The following is a 12,025-nucleotide window of genomic DNA, read 5'->3' as shown; positions in this document are numbered from 1 at the left end:
AAGTAGTACTGTAGAAATATTCCATAATCAATCTCTCTCGTCTTGAAAATAGGTCAATATAACCCAATGAGAGCCATGAGTAGCAATTGGGACATGCATGTGACGTGAGGCGCACAAACAGACCAGACCACAGTTTCATGGCGCATACGGCAACAGACCCGAGCTAGGGTATAATGCAGCACAGACAAGGTATACAAGGTATCACTCATATTGGGAGATCTACTACAGTAGTATAACCTGCTTCCGGACTGCTTATCAGCAACAAAAGTGACATCATCTGACTGCACGTAGACGAGTAGCAGAACTGGGATACTCTCTATTTCTACTTCACCAAGACAGCATTTGGTACAGCAATGACATAACCAAAATACTTCTCAGACGTGAGTTCCATATGGTACCTTTCACAAAGCTTCATCATTGATCAGTATGCATTCCATGTCAAAGAGCAACCAAAATTTGACCGCGAGCAATACATCCAAGTATATCTCCTGTCTACTATACAAAATCTGAGCAGTAATAAGTGCAAAATTTCGGAACTATTAATACATTTTGCAGGAAACAAAAAGGTTTTACATTTCTAATCTTTTCTAATCAAAACTGTAAAGCCATTGACTGATGAGCAACCATGTATCCTCAACATACGGAAAGTGTATAATGGAGACTACATCTCCCATAGCTTATTTCTGAAAGGAATTTCCCCCCAGTTACTAAATTAAGAGAGATGAAGTAAAGATTATTTCTGATCAGTATAAACAGCATCAACGTCATCAAGTTCGAGCAATTTAGACATCAATTCCTTGTTCAATTCGATGGCTTCATCATCTGCCTGTCACAGAAACATACATAGGAAATTAAGAGATCTCCATAAACTGATTCCTGAAGTTGTCTCGAGGACATAACTGAAAACTTTACTTCACTGGCTTCTTTACTACTTTGGGCCATCACAAGAAAAAAGTTGATCATTAAGAAACAAAAGTTTATATCACCCTTAGAAAGAACCCAAGAAATAAACATACCCTCTTGATTGCCTAACAATATCATTTTCTAAAGCCTTTTCTTAAAAATTATGCTATTCAGAAGGATGAAGCTAAGCTTTGGCGAAGAAGTGTCTTTCTAGTTATTATACTCCCTTCGTTCTCAAATAAACTTCCTGTATTCCTTTCTGGCCGTCCACCAATAAACTTCATCTTACCTTATTTGGAAACTTTCTCACCTACCCATGTGATGTGGACCCCCCCCCCCCACACACACACACACACACACACACACAAACACACACACACACACAAAAACAAACTTTATCTCTCACACTCTTCGCATCCCATACATTATGGACCCCCTCGGCCCCTCCACTCAATCTCTCTCCATCGATTCCATTATTCTTACTTTCACTATTACCAAAGTTTATGCTTCCCTATTAAGAATATATAAAATTTGTGCCCAAGCCAAACCTAACACGAAGTTTATATGAGGACCAGGGGGAGGGGAAGTTGCATCCTTTCTAAAAGTCGCTCATATTAAAGGAGGTATTTCCTAAGCAAGTCCTAAATATGTGCTCAAATGAATAGATTATTATATAAGCAAAAGCAATGCTAAAGTTAGTCAGAGATTAACACGGGGAGCACAGAATTATCTTATACTATTGATGGCATAAAACTTCTAAAAGTATGACCTCGTTAGGCCTGAACCAGCTTTCCACAGCTTAACAGCTCAACTACCGGGGTTTGAAAGATTATATGTACTTCGCAGTCTTCCAATCCCATAATACTTCATCCGTTTCTTAATAAGTGCAACATAGAGAAAGTGGGGGAATACCAAAGAATGTAGAGAGAGAAAGTTGGGTCCATAATAAAGTAGAGTAATTCAAGTGATGAAACACAAAAGTTGTGGTCCCCTCTTGCTTTTTGGTGGCATATTTGTAATAATATTGAGCTTCTTTTACCATTTTGAGCTTGGTTGCACTTATTGTGACTATTCCAAATAAGAAAAGTGTTGCACTTATTAAGAAACGGAGGTAGTAATAATTAAATGGTCCAATGCTTCTTATCTTTTTTCTTGTGACAGCGTTAGGTGCTTCTAACTATACTTGTCTATTGCATAATACCATTCTTCATCTCAAAATAATGCCACTATGTATTGATGCCTAACTCCAAGCAGAGGTAGTGATTTAAAATTGCCGAAATATAGAGATAAGCTACAGGTAAAAAGAGACACCTTGGGATAACTATGATCCTCCAAATTAGCTCTCGGACAATTGCACTCCCCAGTGCCACAGAGCTAGGCAACTCAGCAAAACATATATGAGTTGGAGACTAAACATCATATCTTGACATCACTTGTTTCCTTCCAAATTTCCCTCACCAAAGACCCATAGACTGCTGAGTGCTGACAGGTATCAATTGGATAAATTGTATGGAACCATCACTTCAGTTGGGCCCCAGCAACTACAGTCTGTTATGCAATAACCTTCACATAAGCTCCACAGAATATGTACCTCCAATCACAGGCTTCTGAAGTGCTACCTTCTTTTCTCAGCGAACAAACTTGTAAACATTTGTCCAATAAAATTAGATATGTAAGCATATGAGAATAACAGTGGGAACTGGCCAATATTCTCAAGTGAAGCCAGAAACCTGGGAAATGCGAGCGCATTCCAGTACACAACTAAGATCTCTAAACAAAGAGTTTGAACATGTTAGAAAGCACTATATAGAGTGAAATTCTTGAAAAAAAGAGTTCCTCTTCCTAATCAGACATCCTAACTAGTTTTACCCTCTTCAAAGTTCTTTAATATATATATATATAAGGTTGGATCCAGTAAGAATACCCCCTTATGTGAAAACGCACACTTATATGAGAACACTTTAAAATTTATAACACAAATATATTTTTTTAGTATATGAGAATATAATCAATACATATACATATATACATGTTCTGAAATATCAACCTTATGTTCTAAAATATTTAAAGCGTGTTCTGAATTTTTTCAAACATGTTCCAAAATTATTTCAAACATGTTCCAAACTATTTTAATTATGTTCAGAAATATTTCAAGTGTGTTCTAAATTTTTTTCAAACATGTTCTAAATTTTCTTCAAACATGTTCTAAATGAATATTTCAAGTGCGCTCTTAACTTTTTTCAAACATGTTTTGTATTATTTCAAACATGTTTCAAATTATTTGATTATGTACTGAACTATTTCAAGTGTGTTCTAAAACTTTTAAAACATCATCTGAATTATTTCAAACATGTTCCAAATTATTTTAATTATGTTCTGAAATATTTCAAGTGAGAGCATATATCATAGGTGAGAATAGATGTAGGTCTGAACATGATGTACATTATTTTATAACATGATATACATCATTTTAGAATATGATGTACATCGTTTTAGAACATGATGTACATTTTAGAGCATGATGTATTCGTTTTAGAACATGATGTATATCGTTTTAGAACATGTTGCTCTATATTTTAGAACATTATATATATTAATTTTGAATATGATATACATTTTGCATACATTGATCATGTATAGCGATAATGTGAATATAATCGGAACGATAATAATGTGGAATACCAAAATCTCAATCAGGACCATAAGAATTCCATACCAAATGATAATCAATTCGAATATATTTCAATCAATACCAAAATCGAAAAACTTGGAAGAAAACTCCATTAAAATCAAACAACAAAATCGAACTAAAACTTTGAAGAAAACTCCATTAAAACCAAATACTTAAGTGAGATTGCTTCCAATTTTCGACGATGTTTGACGAGATCGCTTCCAATTTTCGGCGATCATTCCAGCAAAATCGAAGCCTAATAAAGTCGTCGGCGAAATCAAAGTGGCCACCGTGAGCCGGTATAAAGAGGAGTGAGACAATTGGATCGTTTATTGGAGGAAAGAGGAGAGAGAATTGTCGCGGTAGTGGTGGTCTTGGAGGCTATGTTACCTGGACTCTTGCACCCATGGCTGACATGGGTACGTGTACAAGTGTCTGACTTAGATAATCTATGAAAATTTTTCAATGATTTTGGCCCAAAATGAAGTATCCAAGTGTCCGAGTCCACGTCCGAGTGTCAAGGATCTGACACGGGTACTTGAGGAATTGAAGAGTCCATGTAACTATGGTTGGAGGTGTTAATTCCACCATTGATGCTAAGAGGAGAGAGAATGAGGAGGTAAAGAGGGAGAAAGGAAATCTGTTGAAAATGTCGGCAAATTTTGATGATTGATGAGAGATTGAAGGAGCTTCTTTTATTTTATATTATTTTATGTAGAAAAACCCCAATTCTTGGATCTAAAGCATCCAACGGTTGAGATCTATTCTCATATAAGTTGGTATTCTCATATGAGGGGAGTGTTCTCACAAGAGTCTTTCCCTATATATATGTAACTATGATAGGACTTGCCTAAGAAAGTAAAACAACTGTTGGGCTGGTCTTGACTACTTGTAATATATATTGACCTTCCAAGCTCCAAGCCCCCTTTTCATCACATTGAACCTATCTTTACTATTAATATCATTGTGCCATGAGGGCCTACGGCAAGTTTAGCATACATAGAAGATGTAATATATAGAAGGAGATGATGGAGATAATAGATGAACAAAACAGGCATGGACGTACCGGATTAAAAACGTCACCCTTCATGGCCCATTCCCAAATAGTTCCCCGCTTTAGGGGTGGTATTGACTATTGAGCAGTAATGGAAATTTACAAAGAAAAAAACCTTGTTTTGGGATATAGTTCCGTTCCTATATGCATTACGATGAGACTTTCTTTAATAAATTACCAAAAAATTCTTACCATTACTATTATTTATTACCTGCTATCAAAAAGCCACTAGTTGTTTAGGCTAATAGAAAAACAACGGACTCTTTGCTTCATAAGCAACAAAAAAGAAGGAAAAACAACCCTTAAATCACAGCTTCCTAGTAGTTACTTTTAAGCAAATATAAAGAAGAAAAGAGATCCTTCTACATATGATATTCCCTCCCCCGTCCCCCCTCCTCCAGCACTTTCTTTCAAACACTCAGAGCAAGTGCTTTCTCCTACTTGAACACATAAGAAGAAACAAAACAAGCATAATTATTGCACTTCTTAGTTCAAACCAACCACTTCTAAGCAGATAAGCCAATTTGGATACCGAGTTACTTTTCTCGCCATCTAACAGGCCACTTCCTTTTGAACAGAACAGAATATTAACACAGCCTCCAATGGGAGCACATCAATTCCCATTCGTCAATCGTCATGCATACAATGAAACTCTGCCAAGCTTCTCACGTTTCTACAATATGATTATGCAAAATCTAATTATATATATTATAATATCCTTTTCACTTCTAACCACGCTCAAAGATCTGTTGAAATCATGATAATTCTTTCCAATAATGGGGATCAGATTACTAAAAGTTCATCAAATAGTCATGAGTCATGGTCGATACAAGAGATTTAATAATCACCCCTCATGTGCTGGGCATGAAGCAGTGAGATATTAGGGAGCAGAAGTGAAATTTGATAAGGGAAGGAGGAAGTTCTACCAATCTCAAGTTTCAAAATATAAAACACTTTGCAGCAGAACTTCCTTTCTCAGCTTCAATATGAAAAGCACCTCAATCCCACACCATAGCCAAGCAGATGGGTGGATCATCCTAACAATGCATACACATATGGATTCGGTCATATCGAAGCAGAATATACAAGGATATCTTTGATTCCTCAAACTTTTCTGATTTGGCATTGGCCAAAACAGTTTGTCTGATAGATGTCTGGAGAGATACACTTAGCGTCTTCCTCACCACATTTTCTCACTCCTAACGACAGTTATAAGATTAGAATTGATGACACTTTTATGATTTACAAATAACCATTTCTTAGAATTTATGATTTACAAATAGAATTGATGCATGAGGCAAACGAAAAATACAATACTTACTGGAACTAGATATTAAAGCAATCTTAAAACATCAAACTGTCTAATCAAAAAAAAGTTCATGACATCATATTACTGCAAATAATTATCATACCTCAATAGGGGTGACTGGAAGTAGTTCGAATCCATTATCAGGCACAAAATTTATTCCCTCGTCACGAATCTTTGATAGTATTGCAGAGTAATTTTCCGGTGAACTAACAATTTTATAGTACCTGCTTGAAACAAAAGAATCAAAGGACAAACTCAAAGAAACAAAAGAATCAAAGGACAAACACAAAGAAACACGAATTGCTATATGTGAGGGCTTAAAGAAGGAAATACATAGCATTTCCAAACTGCACCAAAATTGTTTGGTACACAATACACAGAAAATGCATAAAAGGTATCCTCCTGAGCATAAACAAGTCAAATGCCAGCCAGCAAACTATCCATTGAGATAGATTCTTTAAATTACCTTTCAAAATCATCTTCTTCAGAGTCGTCTTCATGATCTGGGGGTTCAATCACATCCTCAGCACCAGCATCCAAGGCAATTCCAAGAAGCTGGTCTTTGTCAGCATCATTGGCTTTTACATTTACCACACGAGCACGTTTGAACCTAAAAACAACAGAACCAGAATCTGCCATCTTCCCACCACAGTCCCTCACCACCTCCCTGATAGCTGCCACAGATCTGTTAACCTTATCCGTTGAGACCTCAACAACAAAGCCAACCCCACCATATCCATACACCTAATACATGCAACGAGCAGTTATATGCCAGCAACAATTTCACTGATGGTTAAAATGAAAAAGGAAAAGATTGAATATCAGAACAAAGGAGAAACAATTTTCATAAAATCACACTTTTAAATAGTACTAAATATATGAAGGCTGATTACCTCATAGACTTTCTCAATAAATGCCTCTTGTCCCTTCTCAGAAGCTTTCTTAATGTTGCGCTCAACAATCTCCTTTGGAACATCAAGCTCTTTGGCCTTTGTCAACACGGCAGCCAGAGCTGTATTCGATACAGGACTAGAACCTCCTTTCTTCACACTACATATATTTGCCAATTCAGTATAATAACCCATTACTTGACTTTATGATTTATGCTCCCTATAGAGAACATTAGAAAACGAAAATAGAAAAGGAAAAAGGAGTTTATGACCAAGCTAGGAACAGGGTGATAATAAAAAGAATACATCATATTAGAACAGCTTCTCGTTCCAAGCCAAGCTAGCTTCACTAGTTCACACTCAGTAGGTGATGTCTAATTAACAAAAATTGGTGAAGATGACATCAAAAATTGTGCAAGAAAAGCCACCCTGAAACTCTGAGCATTAGAAAGTCTTCCAATCTTAACTACCATAAGCATGAGTGGTGGTTATGGATCACTTACGCAGATATAACTTCCTTGCCGATCTTTGCATATAGCTTTGCCTTCTTTAGATCTTGAGCTCCCTACAATAGTTCAACTTCTACACTTAAGAAGAATAGGATATGAAAGAACAATACTTTCAAAACTCCAGCTACACTATGGATGTAAACATAACAGAATTTCAAGATCTACTGGAGGTCTACTTAAATTAATTTGCTTAAATGGTTACACTTCATGTATCAACATACTTTATCTAGCCAAAATAATATACTGGAGGATCACGGGGGAAACGACATCTATCATATGATTACGTTGTGGAACTAAAGAGACACTAGTAACTAGACATTTATGAGGAAAAGCTAACAATTTACTTAGAAAATTCTTTATGAGAAGTACAATAAAGAGTATGTTATAAAACATGGACTTTGTATAGTATCTGGGTGTGCAATAAATTTACAAAAATGGCAACACTTCAGTTTAGGTTCAATGTGCAGTATACCAAAACCATTATAACCCAATACTAATCCCTTCTTGCTTTACCAAAGAAGAAGAAGTGTTCAGTAGGGTGATTCACGGTCTTCCATTTACGAATGTTGTACCACTTGAGGTTTTGGGGAGAAGCCCTCGTGCATTTCCGAGCAACAAATCAGCTGCATTACAAATTCATACTCAAGCTAATTGGAATCAAGTCCCTGAACAGTTTCATAATTCCTTGGGGTACAAGTTGGGTTGCACTAAAAAAAACATTTTCGGTTTAAAACCATTTAAAAGATCCGCGAAACATTTAAATCCAAATCTTCTGCCTCAACACCATGATCTCTGTCCAGCATTACATCACACAAGTGGTGCACAACCACAACAAAGTTCGAACACAAACAACAAATCACCTTAACGGAAAAATGCGCTTAACCCAAATACCAATACATAAACCCAACTATATTTCACACAAAAAATTTCCATACTAAACCCTACACCACAATTTCACATAGAAATAATGAAAAATTATTAGAATTGGGTAATTGCAAAAATTAAATTTAAGCAAACTAAAAATACCTTTCTTGTAGCAATTTTACTCGAACGTCTACCCATGCAAAGAGGAGAGAAAGTCCAAATCTTTCTTACAGAATCTAATGGATAATAACATTCATGAGATGAGGGCATATGTGCCCCCCATAAATTTGATGAAGAAGATGATGAAAGTCTTTTCCAAATCCTACCATTCCCTGAATTTATTTTTTCAGATAATAAAAGAGAACACAGAAAAACAGAATCGAAATTAAAAATTAATCAAGATGTAGCGTAATGTGTTCGAGTTAGAGAGTAAAGAAGGGGATATGAGAGACTTACAGTGAATTGAAGAAGAGGAAGAATGGGATTTTAATGGAGTTGTTGTTCCATTTGAAAGTCTCTGAAGAACTGAGCCTAATGCTCTGATGGAAGAAGATGAAGTTGTCATTTTTAATGACTTTCTCTTGTTCTGGTGTTGCACACTTTGCCGGGAGTGTCAAACGAGGGATGCTAGAGAAGTGATGAAATGGTAGATTACAGTTAAAAAAAAATTAGGATGGATTTTAAGAAAGGTGTCATCCTAAAGCATCTTTTCGGATGATTATAGAGGAAGTGATATTAGGAGAGTCAAATCATAGGACAAATTAAAAATTTGGTGCCCATGATTGATAAGTCATCCAATCAGCTACTTTATTCGCTTTTTTGACAATATAATTTATCTTGACCATCTCAAATTTCTTCAAATTTTCAACTGCATTCAAAACTATAGCATTAATAGTTTAAGGAATTTTCCACAACTTTTTCACTAAGTTGATAATAGAGATATTATTTCCTTCAATCCACATCTTCTTGATGCCTAAAAAAAGCGCACCCCGGACACCTTTCCTAAGACCCCATGCTTCAGCAATTAAGATAGAATCAGAAGAATTAATAGCATTTGCTCCACATAATAGAATAGCACCTTCCTGATTTCTAATAACCAAATCATAAGAAGTTTGGCCATTATGGAGTTACACCCATCAAAATTAATATTTGCTACACCTTCCTGAGAAGGAACCCGAGAAGCAAGAGCCCTGACCTACTATTCTTAACTTTTAATAGCCCTATTAATAGGGCTAGGGGAGCTAAAAAAAAGAGAATTATTTTTTATAACATTTCTAATAAAACCTTTTATCATTTCCCCCAATTTAGCAGGAGAGCAAGACTCCTGACGGAAGATAATACTATTCCTAACATACCAAATAAACCACCAAATTATTGTGAAAATCTCTATGTGGACTACAGAGCTACTTTTACGAAGCTCAAAAACATAATCCTTAAAAGAAGAACAATGACTCTTATAGGTAGGAAAAGGAGAGCTGATATTTTTTTTCCTATTAACGATGAATTCACATCTTGTACCATGGGACGAGAGTAGAATAGATTATTTGCATCTTATGTATGATGGTTACAGAAGACACACTCCTAGGGCAAAAAAATGGCTCGTTTCAAGTCTTTTTTTTTTAAGTCGGGAGGCCATTTTGACAGATTTTTGAGAAATTTTACCTTTGGGGGAATCTTTAATCTCCAAATCCAAGCAAAATCCATATTTCCACCTTGCCTAAAATCCAACTCTTGCAACAACTCCACTTCCGATTTAACCGAATATTCACCTTTAGCAGTTAAACCCCGAACAAGGGGATCTGACATAGGGTTTATAGGAATGAACTTGTTCACTATATCATTAGTAATACTCTGAGAAACATACTGCAATAACTTATTTTTATCCCAAGTTCTATCTTCCCTAATAAAACAATCGATAATAATCTTTTCAGAGATCCGGGAAAGGGGAGAGATTTTAGCTAAAGAAAATTCAAACACCCAATTATCAAACCAGAACGAAATCTTATCACTAATTCCTACATTCCATCTAAGCCCTTTTTCTAAAAATCAGACGCAATTTTATAAGATTACGCCATTGCCAGGAAACATTTGATTTAGTCATATAAGAGAATAACATTTCCAATTTTAGAGATTTTTTGCTAATGCATTTAATCCATAAATTCTCAGGAGCTTTCAGAATATTCCATAAAAGTTTTATTTGTAAAGGTAAATTATTAGTGCTAGCTTTACGTAGTCCCAAATTAAACCACCCAACTTCTTTGGGAGAAAAATTTTGTCTCATCTTATGAGGTGAATTACAATTTCTAATTGTTTAGGAGTATAGTATCTTGAATTGGGTTTTACTTCAAAATATTTTTGGTTTGGATTATAAAAAACAATATATAAATTAGGAAAATTCTCAATAGTGACTTTGAACTTTTGGAGTTTCAATTGATTATCCTTAGTTTTTTTTTGTCCTTATTGGTAGCTCTCAATTATTGTTTCTAGTTCCAAATTTGACCTTGTAAAACAAAAAACCGTTAATTCCACTAACTTTCAGTTCGAACTAATGACTTGGCGCATAAACCAACCTACTTATTATGGTCATTTCTTATCAATTTTGACGTCAAATATGACCCTTAAAGGCCAAAATGACACTTAATTCTATGGGGTGTTCATTTCGAATTTCCAAAAATCTCGGATAGGGAAAAATGCGATCCGAAAATTTTTGGAACGGATATCCTGAATTTTCAAATCGGGTCATCAGATATCGGAAAACTAATAAATGAAAATTTCAAAGGAAAAGATCATTTAAAAAAATAAGTTTCGGGTCGGTCATCGGATATTTCAGATATCCAACCTTGAAAACGGGTATTTCGGATCGGATATCCGAAAAAAATCCTTTTCCCGAGTATTTTCAGGTATTCGAAAAATGAAAATTTTCGATCGGTATCGGGCCTGGAATTTTTTGGATATCCAATCTGAAATATCCAAAAACTAAAAAAGGAGATTGGATATCCGGAAAATCGGACCGGGTCACGGAATGGATTGACCAGATCGGATACTTATGAACACCCTACTTAATTCCTTAGCCAACCAATTTTAGGCATGAGACCCAATTTAGACTTTAAATTTGACCCTTTAGGGCTAAAATGAGCCCTAAAACTTTAACATAGCAATATTCACGGCACGCAAACCTAGACAACTGTCAAGCACACAAACCGAGATATTTATTCTAATTAAAAGTTAGCGAAACTAACGGTTTTCTAATTTATAAAGTCGCATTTGGGAATAAAAAAATAATTCAGTGTCACCAGTGGGAATAAAAAAAAACATAGAGCCACCATGCGAAACTCGAAACTTCAAGGTCACCATTGGGAATTTTCCATATAATTAAGAATACATTTAGTTGATGATGTATATTGAAACCGAAAATATCAATGTAGTGATAAGCCTATAATCAGATCATACGTTAGTTGTCATTAGACATGGCCACAAGTCGGTTCAAGTTTGTCCCATCGATTCGATGATTTCTTTTTTGCGTAAATGAAAATGTGTTTTGATTTTTATATTTTAATTACATATGCACTAGCATTTACAATAAATAATTTTCAATTCCATTCATATACACTAGTGTTTTTTATAACTAGGCCGGGGATGAAGTATTTTTATGCATTTTCTCAACTGGTTTTACGGGGCGGTTCAGGGTTGAGTACGATTTACGGTCCAGTTTAGTGCTGCGTGCGGTTCACAATCTGGTTCAGGGCTAAGGTCGGGCCAGTTTTCTCACTCGTCAATTGGCCCACGAGAGCCCATATGGTTGTCCGTTTTCGTACCGGTTCAAGC

General features: G+C 35.6%; 1 protein-coding gene and 1 long non-coding RNA gene across 7 annotated transcripts; one reads left to right on the top strand and one right to left on the bottom strand.

Annotated features, from left to right (window-relative positions):
- Positions 1 to 517: 517 nt before the first annotated feature.
- LOC104885399 (probable transcriptional regulatory protein At2g25830) lies at positions 518 to 8,869 on the bottom strand. Of its 6 annotated transcripts, none has more exons than XR_007271764.2 (8): positions 8,657 to 8,869; positions 8,363 to 8,532; positions 7,331 to 7,392; positions 6,831 to 6,987; positions 6,404 to 6,681; positions 6,041 to 6,161; positions 2,215 to 2,543; positions 518 to 826 (listed from the first exon to the last, which is right to left on the bottom strand). XR_007271764.2 is itself a non-coding variant. In XM_057392687.1 (7 exons), exons 1-7 carry the CDS (start codon positions 8,763 to 8,765, stop codon positions 802 to 804), a joined length of 918 nt encoding a protein of 305 aa, XP_057248670.1. In that variant the 5' UTR covers positions 8,766 to 8,869; the 3' UTR covers positions 518 to 801. The 6 variants fall into 6 exon arrangements, 3 of the variants coding, with proteins under 3 accessions (XP_057248670.1, XP_010668400.2, XP_048495758.1); XR_002038781.3 differs by having other exon boundaries at positions 2,215 to 2,451; XR_008968190.1 differs by having other exon boundaries at positions 518 to 822; positions 2,215 to 2,451.
- LOC130590386 (uncharacterized) lies at positions 3,888 to 4,213 on the top strand. Its single transcript, XR_008968191.1, has 2 exons — positions 3,888 to 4,088; positions 4,150 to 4,213. It is a non-coding gene; the product is annotated as an uncharacterized LOC130590386 (long non-coding RNA).
- Positions 8,870 to 12,025: the final 3,156 nt, after the last annotated feature.

This window comes from Beta vulgaris, chromosome 2, assembly GCF_026745355.1.
Source record: "Beta vulgaris subsp. vulgaris cultivar EL10 chromosome 2, EL10.2, whole genome shotgun sequence".
In the NCBI taxonomy this organism is placed as follows: Eukaryota; Viridiplantae; Streptophyta; class Magnoliopsida; order Caryophyllales; family Amaranthaceae; genus Beta; species Beta vulgaris.
The sequence above is the reverse complement of the archived record's forward strand: the minus strand, read 5'-3'. Positions and strand labels throughout refer to the sequence as shown.

What these genes read in the sequence shown, in the direction of transcription:
- LOC104885399 (XM_010670098.4), bottom strand. Translation starts at nt 8,765, where the DNA reads ATGACAACTTCATCTTCTTCCATCAGAGCATTAGGCTCAGTTCTTCAG. An exon ending in GGCAAGGAAGTTATATCTGC is followed by an intron (nt 6,988 to 7,330) that starts GTAAGTGATCCA and finishes AAATATATGTAG; the next exon opens with TGTGAAGAAAGGAGGTTCTA. An exon ending in TTCCAGTCACCCCTATTGAG is followed by an intron (nt 827 to 6,040) that starts GTATGATAATTA and finishes TTTCTGTGACAG; the next exon opens with GCAGATGATGAAGCCATCGA.